The sequence below is a fragment of the Eschrichtius robustus genome, chromosome 13 (genome assembly GCF_028021215.1).
Source record: "Eschrichtius robustus isolate mEscRob2 chromosome 13, mEscRob2.pri, whole genome shotgun sequence".
NCBI classification, from domain to species: Eukaryota; Metazoa; Chordata; class Mammalia; order Artiodactyla; family Eschrichtiidae; genus Eschrichtius; species Eschrichtius robustus.
Genome location: NC_090836.1, coordinates 85,333,844 through 85,353,351, shown reverse-complemented (window position 1 = coordinate 85,353,351; position 19,508 = coordinate 85,333,844). Strand labels below are relative to the sequence as shown.

At 39.1% G+C, this 19,508-nt stretch overlaps 1 protein-coding gene across 2 annotated transcripts in view; it reads right to left on the bottom strand.

The window, feature by feature from the left end:
* Window positions 1-3,698: 3,698 nt before the first annotated feature.
* SLC17A8 (solute carrier family 17 member 8) overlaps window positions 3,699-19,508 on the bottom strand; it is a 50,193-nt gene continuing 34,383 nt past the window's right edge. Inside the window, exons 6-12 of one of the 2 annotated variants that reach the window (XM_068560843.1) lie at window positions 19,266-19,352; window positions 18,768-18,907; window positions 18,486-18,635; window positions 17,375-17,507; window positions 10,472-10,582; window positions 5,439-5,566; window positions 3,699-4,043 (exon numbers count right to left, since the gene is read on the bottom strand). In XM_068560843.1, coding sequence (XP_068416944.1) covers window positions 3,699-4,043; window positions 5,439-5,566; window positions 10,472-10,582; window positions 17,375-17,507; window positions 18,486-18,635; window positions 18,768-18,907; window positions 19,266-19,352 — 1,094 coding nt within the window. The remainder of the gene's footprint in view (window positions 4,044-5,438; window positions 5,567-10,471; window positions 10,583-17,374; window positions 17,508-18,485; window positions 18,636-18,767; window positions 18,908-19,265; window positions 19,353-19,508) is intronic. The other variant, XM_068560844.1, reaches the window with a different exon arrangement.

Sequence of the window (19,508 nt, the reverse complement as noted above, 5' to 3'; positions counted from 1 at the left end):
ACTTGGGAATAAATAGTTGAACTTTCCTCATTGAGTTCCCATGAGAATTAAATGAGATATGCATGGAAAGGGCTTAGCATAAGGCCCAGGACCCAGTAATAAATGAAATGCAAAGAAAAGTTCAGCTTCCCTAGCCCTTCAAATTGGTCCATGTGGCTATTAATGCCAAGTTTGAATCAGGCCAGAATCTGTTGTATTCTAATGACTATCAATTCTAATAAAGATATAAATCTTCGTGGTTTCTCCTGGAAGGGGCCCAAATATCCCTTCCATACACGATTTGCTCCCTACAACTTAGTTCAGATCTCCCAGATCATCTGGGTGGCCCAGAATATCTCAGCCCTTTCAGTTGGATTAAAGAGATCCCAGAATGCTAATGCCTTCAGGTTCCTGGAAAAATCAAAAAAAAATCATTTCTGGAGAGAAAAACCCCCACATTTTTTAAGCCTAAAATCATTTCTACAAACAAATCTTCAAATACGATTTTGGATACAATCAAAGAAAGCCAGGCACAGACTGAGATAATGTGAATAAGAATCAGCAAAACCAGTAGGAAATAGATAAAGAATTACATGGTCTCCAGATATTGGCACGGATTAGACTTTAAAATAATTATCTTCTTGTGTTCCAGGAAATAAAATACAGGATTGAAAATCTCAGCAGAGAACTGGAAATATTTTTTTAAAGACATAGCAGAATTGAAAAAGAACCACTAAAAGTCCTAGAACTAAAAATACAATAACTGAAATTAAGAACACAATGGGTGGATTTTTACGAGACTAAACCTTGCTAAAAAGAGAAATAAAGAACTTAAAAAGTGAGTCAGAAGATCTCCAGAATAACAAAAACAGAGGCAAAAGGCTGGAAAATACAGAGGAGATGGTCAGAGTCCTACCCATAGTCCAGCATCCATTTAACTGGACTCTCAGGAAAAGCATAGAGAGAGAAGGGAGAAAATCAGTATAATAAGAGAGAATGGCTGAACATTTTCCAAAACTGGTGTAAGACATTGAGCCCCAGACTGAAAATAAAATTAAATGGACTTGGCAGGGAAGAGAGAAAGGGCTACTTTTTTAAATGTCAGAGGTGACTCCAAGATTTCTAGCTCCAGCAAAAGGGTGATGTGATTAACTGAGATAAGAAACAGGGAAGGAAGGCTAGGTTTGTTGGGCTCAGAAGGAGTCAGTGTGAAATAGAAATAGTAGATTCCAATTTTTACCTGTTGAATTTAACACCCAGGCAGGGATAACAAATGTGTCATTATTTCTTGAATAATTATATTTTTCTTGTTACGTTCATGTTCCAAAACATGTTCCTGTTCCTTTTTTTTATTCTTTAAAAAGGATGAAACTTTCTTGTCTCAAGAATCCAGCATCCTCAGGCTTCCTTCCCTTCTTGCTAGAATCCATGGTTTGCCTCTAAGAGCTGATCTACGAATGGATATTTGCAGCCAAATGTACAATAACTTGCAAAGTACATCTGCCTGATGTTCAAATGTAATTATCTGTTCATTGCAACCTTCACGAAACCCATCACAACAAAATAATGTGTTTTCTAGTTTTTAACACCATGGACCCCATTTTTTTAATACTATAAGGGCAAGTGACAGGCACCCTGTCAAAAGTGCTTTGATTTATCAAAATGTGGAATTTCTACATATGACCCTGACATCAAATATGGAGTAAATACAACTTTGTGTCACAATCTACAACATTACCTTAAGGATTACCATGAGTTTTTAAAATAGTTATTTGACTTCATTAACAGAAGAAAAAATAAAACACTGACTACCATAAATTTCTCAATTTTTTTTTTTTTAACTTAGAAAACAGCACGACTTTCACAATAAATCCTGTGACTAATGGGTGAAAATGACATAGCATGCTTTGTTTTCAACTGCAAAGTTCCCAAAAAGGTTAAAAGATAATAATGATGATGATAACGAATGTTTATTGAGCATTTTCTACATGACAGGAACTGTTCAAAGGAACTTACATGGATTCACTCATTAAAGAGATTTAAAGATATATAACATAAATGATATACTGATGACATAAATAATACTATTTAATGGAAAATCAGGCTTTTTTTCAAAATTATTCTTTTTATGAAATACACTACAATTCTGCTGATACAATTAGGGACCAGAAATATATATATATGAGAGAAATTAGGAGAAAAAAAAACCACTTTACAATAACAAACTACAAGTAAATCTATAATTTTTCCTGCAATATTATATTTTTCTTCTGAAAGTAGAAATAAAATTTTCAAAAACAATGAACATGGAAATAATTTTATTTTCAAACAACCTTTTACATGCCAACATTAAGTTTTAAAATATCATTAAATTTTAAAATATATTTAGCGAGTATCCATGTTATTGCCTTATGCAAAGATTAATTTTTCAACACTATGGGTCTAGTTGTCCCAGATGTTTACATTCTAGTATTTCACTGTTTAACTAATGCTGTATTATTGTGGTTTCACTAAATATCATTCCAAGTAGAGTCATTAGGAATACTTCAATCAGAATTTTGTATAATTTGATCAAATTTCCTAATATCACCAGCAGAAATGGCTAAAGACATACATTTTTTAAAACAGAGGACTCTTCTAAGAGAATTTTACCTAATAAAATGCATGAACCAACTTCTTAAATTACTAAACGTCTTAAAGATTTACAAGTAATTTGGAACATCATTTAACCACATTCTTGATATTATGAAGGGTTGAAATTTAGTTCTTCTCAGCCATTCTGACCATCAGATTCCTGGAAATTTGCTGTGTTGCTTAGCTTTTTATTTTTCTTTGTTTAACCTATTTGAATCTCTCATATAGTCTGTGACCCTTATTATTTAGAAAAACTATGGATTCACAGAATCATTTGGCTCTTCAGACCACCTAGGACCCTAAAGGTCTTTGAATCCAGTCTCTCACACAATGTTTGAATGTTCTCTGCCATGTCAACCCAAATGTTTTCCATCCCCCATGCCTGCCAAAATAGGGAATTATCCACATGACAACCCACTTCATTTTCAGTTTTCGTTATTAAAAATGTCTTCTCTAATCTGAAGTGAAACCTTCTTCTCCAAAACTGCCACCTATTTTGGACCCCACCAATCTCAGCACTGTCCCTGGCAGGATGACCTTGGGCAAGTCAATCTCCTGTTGCTTTCGTTTCCTTAGTTGTAAAATGGGGATGAAAAATGTATGTCATAGGGGTGTGGAGATTAAATGAGAATGTTATAAAGTACCTGGCACAATACAGGGCCTTTGTAAGCCGTGGCCTTTATTAGGAATAGGAAACCCTCCTCTGCATGGCGGCTCTCAGAAATGTAGTAGCAACTATTGTTTTCTCCCCTCCAGGCCAAATATCCCCATTTCCTTCCATTTTTCTTTGAAAAACATGGTATTGTCTTTCTTATTTTTCTAGTCACTCTTTCCTGAATAAGTTTAGTTCTTAGAGAGAAGAGTCAACTGCCAATCAAAAAAATTAAAGCCACCCATTTTATCAACTTAGAGCAGGTTGTCATTGCAAGATAATACCTATCTTTTCCCTATTGCTAAGTAAACCTCCTCTCCCCGTTCCCCCACATCCAGTGTCCCTAGAGTTGACCCTCTGGCAATAGAAAGCAATAGGTATGGATACTTTCTGGTTCTAAAGTGAGGAGGAGCCAGAAGTGCCCCCTCAGACATTAGGATGTATCTGAGAAGTTTCCCTCTTCATTCTGGTAGGATGTCAGCTCTTCCTCATCAAGAGTCACCCCTCTCTGTCCTCTCCATTCCTTCCTCTGGACTTCACAATTCTGGGTGGTGGCTCCATATGACGTCTTCTTTCTGGGACTTGTGAAACTCTCATGGTTGAGTTCTATCTCCTCGGCTAATTCATCTCTGTCAATGATTCCGCACTTCTCCTCAGAAAGGTTCTCAGGGTCAGCCCACTCCTGTTTCTCCCCAGAAGCAAAGACCCCATAGAAGATCACGCCACTGTAGTGCACCAGGGCAGCTATGAGGAACACATTCTGCCATTCCTCACGGGTCTAAACAAGGAAACACGGTACCAATTAATATTTTAACCAAAAACAGAGATTAACAGTGTCTTCTGGAGGCCTTGCTCTGGGACAAAAGCACTTGGTCACCCCAAAGGCAAATGCTGTGCTTCTCAGGAAGACATGTGGCAGGAGCATGCCCAGGACCCAAATGGAATTTGAGTGTTTAAAAAATGAAAGTTAAGACTACAATGAATATGCATTTTTTTAATTTAGAAAAATATTTACAAAATAAACATCCTGTAAATTCCTTGCTGTACCACTTCACAGCTCTTCTATATATACAAATGAGGTTTCTGCTCACATAATAGGTTAAATTAAACTTGCTTTAGGAACCCACCATTGTAAACATCAGAGGTCTCCCTCTTGCTTGCCTTGGATACATGACAATTTGAGCCATGAAAATGCTCAGTATTGACTGTCAATAGCTTATTTGTAATCATATTTTCTATGAAAATATACTGTATCAAAAATAATGGGAATTTGTGTTTAAAGTTAGGGGCAGACAGTATCTGAGATTTAATGATCATATTACCAATCCTTTCATCTCATGAACAGACAAAGCGTGGATCCTCTGCCTATAAAATCCCCAAAGACCACCTTCCTTTTCTATCAAAAGATAAGAAAAGTTATCCCACACTTTCCTCTCCAAGAAGCTGGGAGAATTTCTGAAGTCATATTTGCAATAGGCAATCCAACAACAAAAAATAGCTGGGTAAAAACTCCATGGTATCAAAAAATGTTTATTTGCAGAAAGCAGCAACTAAAACCCTTTCAAAGACAGAGATTAAGAAAACATGTGGCCTGTGGCTGAACTCTGGATGGGTCTGGGATCTTCCTGTACCACCCACCCTAGGCTAAATACACAAATATTCAGTAACGACCTAGTGCCACACCCGCTTAGGTCCTTAGGAAGGGTCATTAATGTCTTGTTTATTTTCTTCATAATAAGGAAGTATAACTGCACTAATATTTTCATGCTGGAACATGCTAAATGGAAATGGGCTGTAAAGTTTAATTACTTATGATTATAAAGCAATCAGGTAATTTATTTATCCTGAGTTGATTACCTCAGTTTCTTCTTTGTATCTCTAGTCTAATGGTATTAACACCTCCCCTCCACACACACACACACACACACACACACACACCCCTTTTATTTCTCAATTTAAGAAACATAGACGCAAACATCAGTCAGCCCTGTTGCCATCAATAAACAATAATTTTTTAAAAGAAGAAGAAATTTAAAAAAAAGAAAAGAAGTTCAAGTGACTCAGCCAAGTGAAGGACATACACATTTACACAGACTGGGGTAGGGCCTTGAGAGTCTGTGCAGTGCTTCAGTCCCCTGATACCGTAACCCACAGCCCCAAAGGAAAACATTACCTTGTGCTTGGTCATCGCGCCCACAATGAGGGGACAGACCATTCCAGAGAGGGTTCCCACTCCGTTTGAGATGCCCATGAGAATGCTGGCATAGCGGGGGGCAATGTCCAAGTGGTTGACATTAAAACCTACAGTGAAGCCAAACACCTCAAAATCAGACTCAAGAACAGAATTCCAAATACATTTTGGAAAATACTAACTTTCCCCAACTCTCATCAATCTATTTCCTCTACATGTAACTAATGGATACCTTTAGTGGAAGGGCTGGGTTGAGAATTGTCAGGCTGTGTCTGCACATAGCAGAAAAACAGGCTATGATTGATTAGCAATGACTACCATGGGTTCTCCATGGGGAGAATTATGGCACCTGTACCTTCTAGGCTTAGAAGCCCAAAACAGTGGTGTTTGGGGCAATACTGAAAAGCCCGAAGCCTGGATCACATTTATTCAGAGTAAACAATCACATGATCACATAGAGTGTGCTTAGAAGCAAACCCTGCCTCATAATATCCTCCCTCCTAGCTCTCAACTCACTCCCAAAAGTCCACCATATGTAGGTCTGCCTTAGTAGCCACATGGCATAATGGAAAGGGCTCTTTTTTGATAAGAAAGATTTACACAAACATTGGCAGAATCCTCTGCAATTTTCAAAACACTTTTACATACATACTTGATTTGGAGTCTGTAAATCTGGATTCAAATCTTATTCCTACCTCTTAAACAAGTCATTTTTTAGGACTTTGTTTCCTCATCTCTAATTTGGGGGTAATGTTACTACTTAACTCATAAGGATGCTGTGAGATGAGACTCAGGGGAAATATGTACGCAAGAGCTCTTGGCAAACAGCTAGGCTCTGGTTACTATCTTGATTACCAATACCAGTACTACTTCTGCTGTTGCCGCCGCTTCTAAGCACGCCCCTCTCTTTGAGGTCTTCTATCTATAGATAACTCTGCTAGGAGTGGTAAAATAATAAATCACCAACACCTCACTATTAATCTGCTTATCAGGAGACAAGAATGAGTGGGATGAAGGAGGAGTGAAGGCAGAGGAGGAATAAGGCTTTGAAAGAGGAGGCATCAGGCGCTGGGAACCAGTTCCACCAGTATAGCCCAGGGGTGCATTTTAGAGTCAGACAGACCTCGGACCTGGCAGCTTAACTGAGATGCAAACCTGGACAAAGGATTTAAACTTTCTGAACCTCAGCTTCTTCACCTATAAACTGGGATAATCAGTCTTATAGAATTGTTGTAAGAATTAAGTTAAATCATATATGTTAATTACATAGGTACATAGAGGTGAAAGCCAACATATAGGTTCTTTACGGTTGGTTATCCATCTGCCTTGTTTACCACAATCTTCCCTGAGCTGGCAAAGTGTCTGGCACATAGTAGGCATTCAATAAATAGTTGTTTAATTAATTACCAATTTGAGCTCTGAAATTACAGCAGGGGGTTGTAGGTTTTGTTTATTCATATTTTTATTTTCCTTGGTCTTGCTTTTTAATTCTCTATTTTGTGCAAAGAACTTGAAAACAGAATTTAAAACAAAAATTTTTTCCTAATCTGGCACATTGGCTGGTTGTTTTTTTTTTCCTACCTCCATTCAGAGAGAATTTTGAGAAAACCTTTCTGGAATAAACATACCTTCTCTTTCAGGTCAAAGTGGCAGAAAATCAGAATATAAAACAGCTGCAAGATTAATTAATCTTACTGTTGATTTGAATGCGGTAAACAGTTTATTAGAAAAGAACCCAGAGATAAGAAGCAATTAGTATGATTGGCGAGTATTATATTCTGATACAAAGCCTAGGCATTTGTGTTCAGCTAAAAACAATGTCAGAAAAGCCATTTAGGTTTCTAGCTGCACAATACTGATGTTTGGGGGGAAAATTGTTGAGAAACTGAGACACTGATAGATTTTTTTGAAGCAGGCACACAAAGTAAGTTGCACACAATTTGGGAGAGTCAGTCTTCTCTACATAGGACATTTTCTAAAGCAGGCCTCACCCATCCTTTGTTTTTTTTTTTTTTTTTCTATATTGAAACTTTATTACAAAGTTATAAAGCAGAGCTCTTTAACAAAAAATACACATTTGGGTTTGCTCTTTTTTTTTTTTAACATCTTTATTGGAGTATAATTGCTTTACAATGGTGTGTTAGTTTCTGCTTTATAACAAAGTGAATCAGTTATACATATACATATGTTCCCATATCTCTTCCCTCTTGCATCTCCCTCCCTCCCACCCTCCCTATCCCACCCCTCTAGGTGGTCACGAAGCACCGAGCTGATCTCCCTGTGCTATGCGGCTGCTTCCCACTAGCTATCTATTTTTGGGTTTGCTCTTAACACCCAAGTACATCTGAGAAAATATTAATATAAGCCACTTGAAATAACAGATTCACATCCAAAAGATTTCAACAAATTTATACATTTTATATTGAGCACTTTCCATCCCTTGTAGCTTTCTAATCTCACCTGTCTCAGCTCTCTTGTCCATAATCAGTTCCTAAGCTGAGCAAGTCTTCCCTGGCATCTCTATTAACTCCTTATAAAGTTGGCAGATAGCAGATCCTAAGGAATCATCATCCCCATGACCATAATCCCTCCCATAGTCTCACTGTTGGATCAGATAAACCTTTATTCCAATCCTAATTACTTAATTTACCTGCGTAAGTTAAGTCACGTTTCCAAGCATCAGTGTCGTCACTGACAAAATGAACATAGCAATACCCTTCTCATCGGGCTGCTACAGAGATTAAATGAGATTATATTTAAAAAGTGGCCAGCATTGAGTAAGTGCTGGAAAAAAAAAAAAAAAAAGTGGCAGCTGCTGTGATTTGGGCTATTGGATTTCTCTCCTTCTGATTGTGGCTTAATTGGCAATCTGGGGACAATATGAGCCTGAATATTTCAATATCTCTTGGGACAGGATACGAATTTCTTTGCATCACAGGGCTATCAAAGAAAGGTGTTCCTTAACATGCTACTAGAAACAAGTCATTACTGCTCTATCCTTGCTACTCAAAGTATGGACTATTGATCAGCGGCATCAACATCACTGGGGAACTTGTTAGAAATGCAGGATCTCAGGCACCACTCTGGACCTACTAAATCAGAATCTGCATTTTGCAAGATCCTAAGGTGATTTGTATGCACACTAAATTTTGAGAAGCACTGGACTAGATTAAATAATAATTGAACCACAATAGTGAATATTTATTAATTGTTTTATGCATCTGGTACTGGGCTAAGATCTTCTAATGCTTTATTTCCACTAGAATGTAAACTTTATGAGGACAGAATCTTTAATTTTTTTTTTTTCTCTGCAATATCCCCAGTGCCAAGAACAGTGTCTGACTCTTGGGAAGTGTGAGTGAATAAATGAATGATCTCAGCTCATTGCAATCTCCCAACAACCCTATGAAGTTGCCATTACATTGCTCCAATCTCTAGATGAGGAAACTGAGGCTTGAGGATGTAAATAACTTAGCATTTTTTTTCCTTTTATAAATAGTAAGTAGTAAAGAGGGCCCTTAAACCCAGGTCTCTGCATCCCCAAACCCGCTGTTAGCTGCAAGATACTTTTAATGCAGACATTTTTTCCTAATTTAACTATTTATCAGCTCTATTTACAGTTGACCCTTGAACAAAGCAGGTTTGAGCTGCACAGGTCCACTTACAGGCGGATTTGTTTTTCAGTAGTATATACTACAGGACTACGGGATCTGTGGTTGACTGAACCCTCAGATGAGAAATTGAGGATACAGCAAAACCCAGGATGCGTAGGAACACCTTATACAGAGGGCCGACTACAGGGTATAGGCAGATTTTCGACTGTGCTGGGGGTCAGCACCCCTAACCCCTGCATTGTTCAAGGGTCAACTGTATTTTGATAAGATCAAGCCCCTGTTTTATGTTAGTTTAGACCAGAGGTTCCATGTTTTTCTGTTCTGGGATGTTACCACCCTGTTTGATCTTTAAGACAGCCCAGAATTGTGGAAAGAGCACAGATACAAAGCCTGGCAGGACTGCACCTTAGTTCTTCCTTTGCTACCAATTGTGTGACAATAGGAAAGTCCCCAGTTTTCCTGAGTTTTAATTTACTCCTCAGTAAAATAATGGTAATATCACTTGCTTCATAATTTTGTCAGATAGATGCAATATATGTGAAGTGTTCTGTAAATGACACTTTTTAGTCCTACAATATGTTTTTAAAGTTAGAAAAAAAACCTGAGTTATACTTTTTCACCCAGTTTTGCATAGGGAACTTCTGAAGTCTGTAAGACATGATATGCTAGCACTGTGACCTCTCACACAGTAGGCTGGTTTCTGCTCCGGTAAAATGGGAGACTGATAGCCCTTAGGGTAGCTGTGAGAATTACAGGGGTTAATACACAGAGTGGGCTTTGAACAGTCCCCGGCCCAGAGTTTGTGCCTGATTTATGTTAGCTCTCATCATCACCATTATTATTTTTACCTCCTGCTCTAGCCTGTTTAGAAAGTCACATCACCTCTCTGGACCTGCATTTCCTTGTTTGGAAAATGAAAGCCACGGAGTAGACAAAAATCTAAAGGAGAGTTCCACCCTTAAAAACTTCTGATTCTATGACTATATGTCAAATGACCACATCATTTGACTTTTGAGTTAATATTAGCAGCTCTCCAATAGGAGGTGAGGATTGAAAAGGTCATGAGAGCCTCCGTTAGTTAGGGTGACCTGGTTCTGAAGTATGAAGGTGTCACTTCGTCCAGCAACACACGCGCTGCCCACGTCCCAGAGGCAGCGCCTGCACGTTGTTTGTTTCCAAGATGGAGAAAGTGTCAACGATTCCAGCTTGACTGGGCTCCTAAGCCTGGTTCTCAGTGATCTGACAAAATCATCCCTACTAGATGAAAGTCTCTAGCCAGTGGCCCTGATCCTTGGGAATGGCTTGGCTACCAAAGGAAGATGCTACAATATCTTTTCCTTCCTTCCTCCCAAGTCTTGCTGGATCTATGGAAAAGATTTGGAAACCCAAAGGACACTTTACCTGAAATAGCAAAACCACTAAATCCTACGGCAAGCACCAGAAAGGAGATAGCCACCCCTTTGGTGTGGGAAAAGCCAACCACAAGGAGTAAGGTTGCCTCCATGCCAAAACCTGCAAATGGAAACAGCAGGGGGGAAAAAGTCATTTTCATGTCAATCAGCCCAAGTTCATGAATTTATCAGATAAGAATCTGTTTTTATTTCCATGGACCCAAGTTTTTAGTACACACATTCCGGCACAATATTTACAATCTTATTGGGGTGTTTCTTGACTACATGACAATGCTAATATTACCCAGGTGTTCTGTGAGCCTTCCAACATTTTCCTGGTGTACTTTGAACACTGAATGGTCCCGGGAGGTACGATGATGCCCATGGGATGAGAAATGTTTATTATCAGTTGTTCATGGGTAGTTCCCCCTGCCATTTCTAAATACTAAAACCGTCAATGACTCTCCTTTGATTACACAAGTGATGGTCTCTCACAGAAAAATGAAATAAAAATAAAATTAAAAAATAAAATATTATTATTGCCAAAGGTGACTAGAAAGCTGTAGTGAATATCTGACACAAAAAGCAGAGTCTCACCACTTGTAAAGCATAAGGCAGAATCTTCCCTTTCAGAAGTTTGTCAAGCTCTCAGGCCTCTATAAAAAGCCACGAGATATTTGCACAGAAAATACAGCAGGACAAAAGTACTTTCTGTTCCTTTCATTCAGAATAAGTGAATCCAGCACAATAAAAAAGAGTAAGGAAATTATGAAGATGGTCCTTCTCATCAACACACAGACACACACACACACACACACACACACACACACACACATTCAGCTGATAGCAGACAGAAAGATGATATAAATACCATTTCCAGGGACATGAAGTACCCTGGGAGGTAGAAGACAATGAAATGATGCTTCATACTGGGGACCGTCTGCTGATTCCAGACATCACCACACATTTGTCCTCTGAGTTACCTCAAAGACAACAGGCCGAAATCAAGTCTCCGTTCCCCTATTTTCAGTCTGAAACAAACAAAGCAAACCACCACCACACTCTTTCTTCTTCTCTAAATTAAACTTCTATCCACCTGTGTTTAGAACCCAGACTTTGTCAGATGGGCCTGGGTTCAGATTCCATCTCAAAATCACAAATTGTGTGATCTTGGACAAGTCACCTCACCCCTTAGATTCCTCATCGCCCCCTCCCAGCCAAATGGAGCTCATAATACAACCTTGGAACACTGGAAGTTTAAATGAATTTGGGTATATAAGGTGTTGAGCATGGTTGTCGGCCATGGGCACAGCTCAACAAATGGTAACCAAAAGTCCAATGCAGAAATCTCAGAATCATCTTGGACTTCTTTCTCTTCCTCAGCTTTCACAAAAGATAAGAATCCACGGGTTTGGCCTCAGAAATATCTGTCAAATCCGACCTCTGCTTTCCCCTCCTCTGCCATTGTCTTAGTTCTGGGCGCCACTATCTCTCACCTGGACAACTTCAATAACCTCTTTACTGTATTGGTCTTCCCATCTCTTCTTCCTCTGATCCATTCTCTAGATCATTATCTTTCTAAACCACAAATCTGATCAGTTGCCCCTTTGCTTAAAACCCTCGTCAATGGTTACGTAGTATGAGTACAATGCTGTATAATAAATCCCTCCTGCGGTTCCAGCTTCATCTTCAGCCATCCTCACCTCCTTGCTCACCACCTGTAGCCCGTAGAAAGCCCCCTGTTGTCACACAGATCTATCCGCTGTTTCCTGATCACAGCACTGTTTTGTGCCCATAATGTATTTCCACAGACTGTTCCTTCACCTGCAGTACTCTCCTCCCACCACTTCTCTTTTCTGGAGAAATCTTACTATTCTTTAAAGTCCAGCTCAAATATTGCCTCCTTTAGGAAGCTTTCCTGACAACCCTGCCCCTCACCCACCAGTAAAGCTGACGTCTCACTCTTACTCATTTTATAGAGCTTTTCAACATTGCCTTGTAGTTTTTCATTTGTATTTCTGCCTCCCTGACAAAACTGTGATATTATCCAGGGAAGGTACCATATATATAGCACAGAGCCTGGTGAGTATGTAGTGGGAACTCAATAAATAATGCTTGATGAATTAATGTGAAGGAAAGAAAGGAAAACCAAGACAAGTTAAAACACAAGCTGTTTGTATGGAAATATGTTAATATAAATGTTTCAGACATTACATGAAATTTCTAAAAATCAAAAACAAAACAAAACAAAACACAAGCTAAAGCACTTTTTGTAAACCTTGGTAAGTTGCTTACCTGTCTGAGTCCCTTTCTTCAAAACTATCATAGAAATAGGGCAAGCCTCAATAATTGTTTTACTTGGTCATCTAAAGAGGATCAATGCAATTATGGGTGCAGAGGTGCTTTTTAAACTGTGGGCTTTACAGACTCACTCATATAGGGAACAAACTAGTGGTTACCAGTGGGTGGGGGGGGAGGGGCAATGTAGGGATGGGGGAGTGGAAGATACAAACTACTGGGTGTAAGATAGGTTCAAGGATGTATTATACAACAAGGGGAAAGTAGTCAATATTTTGTAACAACTATAAACGGAAAGTAACCTTTAAAAATTGTATGAAAACATTTTTTAATTTTTAATAAATAAATAAAAATTTTAAAAAACTGTGGACTTTATACCATTACTACTTGTTATTAATTTTGTTTCAACAGTTTAAATTATACATAAGGAAAAACTGCTAGCGTTTTGTATACTGTTTGTGTTTTAGAAGTGGCCTGTCTTAAGCAACAAGGCACATGGCTGAAACTTCCTTTAACACTTTCAACAAAGTGGTACCAGAAAGTTAATTCCCCCAAAGAATTAGAATAAAGACACATGAAGAAGAAAACCTACAAATGATACACTGATTCATCTCTAAGGAAAAAAAAAGATCTTTGCCAAATAGTAGACTTCCAAAGAAAGAAAAACCATTTAAGAGCCTAATGGTTCCTATCTACAGTGAAAATGCTAAAGATAGAACTGTACGTTTCAGGAGCTGAAGGATAAAATTTGGACTTCATGGGTAATCAAGAGATCCTGGAAAGTGAACTTATTCAGAGTTGACAAGAAAAACAGAACAAGGATTAAAAGGCCTGAGAAATTTTTTCATCTCCCTGAAGTTCACACAGGCAACTGATTCGGCCAGACTAGAATTTTTGACGTCACTCACACTTTCCATGTAATACAGAGGGAGGTATAAGGATTTGACATCTGTCTTTGAGGATCTTGGAAATGTGCCCTGATTCAGAATGAACTAGAATAGAGCATCATGTCTTAAGGTGATCTGTTTGCTTTAAATGATTCTAGCAGCAAATATCTCTTGCCTATGGAAAGAAAAGAAGGAGGTGGCAGACTCCACGAAATGTGTGATCTTTCTCAGATGAGAAACGTCCTCTGTATTTTGGCTTAGAAAATATGAAACCAACTAAAATTCTCTAGAAGATCATGTAAGTGCTTCATTATATCCAAATCAATCTGGCTCATTCAGTGATGGCACAAAACTCTATCTTTATCTCTAATGCAGCATCTCTGTGTTTAAGCAAGCTGGGAAAAGCATGGTCTTTTAAAAAATTTTTTCTATGTATATCCCACTGGTTCTGCTATGTCAAAATATAAAATGACATGAATAGACATGTGAAGAGATTTTTTTTCTTTTTAAGATGGGATAGAGGCTGGGGAGATTCTATGAATGCATTCTAGTTTCCGCCAAAAAAAAAAAAAAGGAAAAAAAGGATTTACTCTCAAGGATTTAAAATATTTGAGAGTTGTCACCACCACCTAAACTACTAATTATGAAGAAACAATGGCAAAGGTGATTGAGGAAAAATTAAATATGAACAAGACATTCCTATGAAAATGTTGTTAGGGTCTTCAAGGCATCTGTCTTTAGAAGAGGTTGTACGGGTAGAGTTTAAACACAGAATTTTCTTTCAAGTTCCAGGTTTAGAAGTTGCATATTTTTGGCCATGGGAAATATGATTGAATAGCATATACTTATTGAATGCTTCCTTTGGAAAACTTCTGTTTTGTCAGTGTCTTGAACACAGGAGAAGACAAAGGCACTAAAATATGTCAAGAACATTCTGTTTGCTGAACTCATGCTAGGTGCATATATACATTGTCTCATTTACAATCATAACAATCATAACAATCATCTGAGGTAAATACTATTATTCAGATATTAAAGAAGAAGAAAGTAAGGCTCATGGAATTTAGAAATCCATCCACTTCAGTGTCGACCTCCACTGACACTACTTTAGATCAAGCCACCATCTTCTTTTCATGGAATGACTGAAATAGCCTCTTAGCTAGTTTCCCTTCTTTTACTCTAAGTTCTATTATTTCGATTTGAAAGCATAAATCAGATCATGTCCCTTTCCCTCCTTTAAACCCTCCATTTGCTTCCCAATGCACCTCAAGTAAAACCCAAGCTCCACGTAGCTCTGTCTACAAGGCCTCCCGTGATCTGGCCCCAGCTGTGCACTCTGATCCCATCAATGTCACTCTCCACCTCACCCACCAAGCCCCGACCATTCTGACTTTCCTTCCTTCTGTTCTCTAACATGTCACAGTCATGTCTGCCTCAGGGCCATTGCACATGCTATTCCCTCTGCCTAAAATACTTTCCTGCAAGAGCTGTAAGAAGGAAGTACATGATGAGTTATCAACCAAGTGTATAGATAGAAGGAGCATTCACTGGAGGCTGACGTAGCCTTAACAAAACACAAGTGAAAAGACTTGAGCTGATGTAGTAGGCTGTGTGGGGGGGACTGGGTTGATTGGTGAAGGTGAGCAGAACTCACAGTAAAGGGAAAGGGAGTGAGCAAAGTCAGAGACAGCAAGATATATTCAGGGCCTGGTATGGAGGGCTATTCAGCTGGAACAGAATCTGATAATTAGAGGAGTGGTACTTTGACTACTATATAAGTTTCTGATTGCTACTATAACAAATTACCACAACCTTAGTGACTTAAAACAGCACAACTTTTTTATCGTATTGTGCTAGAGGTCAGAAGTCTGAAATGGGTCCTACAGAGCTAAAATCGGGGTGTCAGCGAGTTGCATTCCTTTTGGAGGCTCTGGGGAAACTCTCTTCTTACTTTCCGAGCTTCTAGAGTCTGCTTGCATTCCTTGGCTGGTGGCTGCATCATTCCAACCTTTGCCTCTACTGTCACATCTCCATCTCTGACTCTGACCCTCATGCCTCCTCTTATAAGGACCCTTGTAATTATGTTGAGCACACACAGATAATCCAAAATAACCTCTCCATCTTAAGATCGTTAATTTAATCACACCTGCAAAATTCCTTTTGCTGTATAGGGAAACACATTAACTAGTTCTGGGAATTAGGACATAGACATCTTTGATGAGGAAATTATTCTGCCTACCTCAGCCGCCTTGGGGAGGATCGTGAAGGCAGTGCCCCAGAGCTTCCCCTCCTGCCCATCAGAGAGCAAGCCCATACCTGCCATCCTTTAAGTTCAAGTCAAGGGTAGGCCCCCAAATCCCTGCTTGGGGCCAGCAGTCAAACTGCTGGGAGCCCAGATGCTGACAGGTTATTCGCAATCTCCCTGATCAGACTTTATTCCTGAGATGCTGTGCGATGAGATCGTGCCTGCCCGCTCTTGCATCCCTCCATAGGATCTTCACTTCTAAAGGGCCCTGACCCATCTCATCTGGTCACAGTGCCCCCATTCCCTCCTTTCCAACTTAATATCCCAGTTATGAACTTTCACCCATAGATGGCGCTGTCCTCTACCTCCCACCTGCCCACCCCGACTCCCTGTCCCCTGGAGAGATAGCAGTAGTGACTGTAAGCATTGGCAATGAGCTCAGACAGACCTGGGATCTCGCACAGGATCTGCCACTTGAGCAAGTCACTTTATTATACCCCAGTTTCCTCACTGTAAATTGGGTTTAATACATAACAGCACTTGCTCCACAGGGTGGTTATGAGGATTAAATAAAATAATATGTGTAAAGAATTTAGCTTAGTGGCTGGCACAGAAAGTGTTCATTAAATGCTAATTTTAAAAGCAAAACAAAAAAGATAAGGAGAAGGTCGAGGGTTTTAAAAAGGTGAGTTGTCATAAGCATTGTAAGGGTTCGTGTTACTTTTACCTACCTCTTTTGGAAAATCGCCCAACTTCTATTTTATCTTTGCAAAATCAAAACATGAAACAGGAACTAAATAACGCAGGGAAGAGGATGGTGTGTGTGTGTGTGTGTGTGTGTGTGTGTGTGTACACCCCATGCACAAGCGTATGTTGGGAAGAAAGAAAACTATTCAGAGAAAATACTTTTCTTATGTTTCTTACCAAAACATGTATATCTGTAGAAAGGGAAGGGGGAGATAAGGGAATAAACTATAAAAGCAAAGGATTATATTTGTGGAAGGATATATGGGAAAGATAAAAAATAAACAGATAGATACCAGGAAATCATGTTGCTTTGGCTTAAGAGTAGATGAAAGAAGCATTTCTGCAGTTGCCAGTGTATATTGATGTATCAAATAAGTTGTCATATCTCTCTCTTTTTTTTAGTATTTCTTTTCTTTTTCTTTTTCTTTTTTGGCCACGTGGCTTGTGGGATCTTAGTTCCCCAACCAGGGATTGAACCTGGGCCCTTGGAGGTGAGAGCACAGAGTCCTAACCGCTGGACTGCCAGGGAATTCCCAAGTTGTCATATCTCAGGTCGGACAAATACAGGCTGAATGACCACTAGGCAGGGGTGTGATGGACAGTCAACTGGGGGATGGACTTAGGAGCCTTTAAGATCCTGCTCAGTGATTAGACATAACCTCCAAAATATGGTCTGCAATTCAGTTTCATCTCATTCTATAAAAGCTGCTTAAGCCACCTATGAAATCCACAGTACCTCCACAGTTCATGATTTTTCTGACAGCAGTTGTGGTCAAAATTTTTCTGCTTCTTAAATAATCAGCCAATTGTCCTCCAATAGGCACAATGATTGTCATAACCATGTGTGGGACTGCTGACAAGAGACCCACCTGGAATGAAAAGAAACAATGAGCTATTTTTAGCTACTTCTGAGAGAGGCACTTCCTTAACTCCCTGCCTCCGCCATCTCCACCGCACCCCTCACCATCAGATTTAATCATCTAATTATATGGGACCAAGGTAGGCCTGAATTCTGTAATAAATAAACAATGAATGAATGAATGGCTTTAAGGATAGACCAAATGTCTCCTCCATCAGATCGGAAGCTCCTTGAGGGCAGAGGTGACTTTCATTCATCACAGGCCCCAGCACGCAGCAGAGTGCCCGGCACATGGTAGTTAAACACTTGGCGCAGACTGAGTGTTCTCCGATGGCAGCCACTATGGGCTGTGCTAGCTCTTCCATGGTCACTTCTGACAGTACCTGTAGCCATGCAGACATCTACCTCTACTAGGCTGCTGTTCTTTCCCTTGTGGGAAGGAGGCTTAATTCTTTTATGATGACAGTTTATGTTTTACCATTCACACTCTTCCTCCCTGAAACACAGACAACCTAATGGCAATGGCTGGGGACTTTGAAAAAGTTCTTTCTAAACCATACAAAGCTCTGGCCGTTATCGCTATGACCGTGATCTGCAAAATGAGCTTTAAGGTTCTTACCGCTCCTCACTGAATAATTTATAGGAAAAACAAAAAACAAAACAAAAACAAAAAAACCTCTCACCCTTAAATCTTTTGATCCTTGCCTAATATGCGGTCCTTGAGTCAGCTTCAAAAACACTTTGAGATCAGGTATAATACAAATCTTTAAAAGCAGCTTAATACAGCTCTGATCCTTACTAAGAAGAAATTAAATAGCTATGTATACTGTGCATAGAATGTATAACTTGTCTGACCTCCAGGGTATTAGGTGTCACAGAACCGTTATGAATTTTGATCAGCAATTTACTTATTTTATCATGCAAAGATTTTCTCAGTAGAAGCAAGAGATTTAAAGTTCAAGAACATTTGAAGCATCTGTGTGTTTACCTTACTTATTGCAAATCCAAAGACCTCTTCAAAATAAGCAGGCTGACTTATTAACAGCAAGTAAAAGGTCCAGCTTCTGCAAAAATTTGCCACAATGATTGCGTAAACCGGCAACGATGTAAAAAATCTTTTCCACGGTGTATTAAATTTCTAGGGAGTAAAAATACCGTGAGATTTTTAGTGAATATACTGACAGATTATTTTTCTTAAGAGGATAACACAATCACTGAGAGAAATACTCATAAAAAAGAGGCAAGTCTTCATCTATCCGTCTCTACTTACACTGAGACTAACCAAGTTGGCTCCTTCTCCTATACTTGTCTCTATATAGGTCCTTTCCTGATGGGATATTGTTGGGTGAACTGCTGGACACTCATAGGCCTGCAACAGCCAAAACATGTACCAAATAATCCCAAACATACCTGCAGTTGAAAAACAAAAGTCTTGATCATACAGTCTCATTTTCTTCCATCTCTAAGTTTGTCAAATTTCAAAGTATTCTCAAATGGCACTATATTCAGCTAGGAGAAAGTGTTTGGTTTATTTTTCTGTTGTTGTTATTAGTAACTGGTATTTAAAGAAAGATAATGTTCTGCTCATTAAATTCAACTTTCATATAAACATTAAATGAATCATCGCTAGACAAGTATTCCATTTATATGATAAACTTGTCTTAGTAATCTCTATTTTCATACAGTAAACTCTTAGCCAACCCCATTAGACAGTAAAATACCACCTCTATGAGTCACCCAAGGGAACTCATGAAATCAAATCACTCACCATAAATATAAAAGACAGAGGCCCATCCCATGTACTGTACCAACACGCCGGCCAGCGGCATGGCAATCACTGCCCCCGCGTAGGAACCTAGAACGAGAAAAGGTTGAGGGAAACTTACCAGTCGTCATGCAAGCCCTTTCAAACCATTTAGAGTTCATGTGGTCGAACTGAGGATGAATCAAACTGAGCAGGAGTCATGAAAAGGAGCAGGCAAACTCCCATTGTGCCCAAAAACAGGGCTTC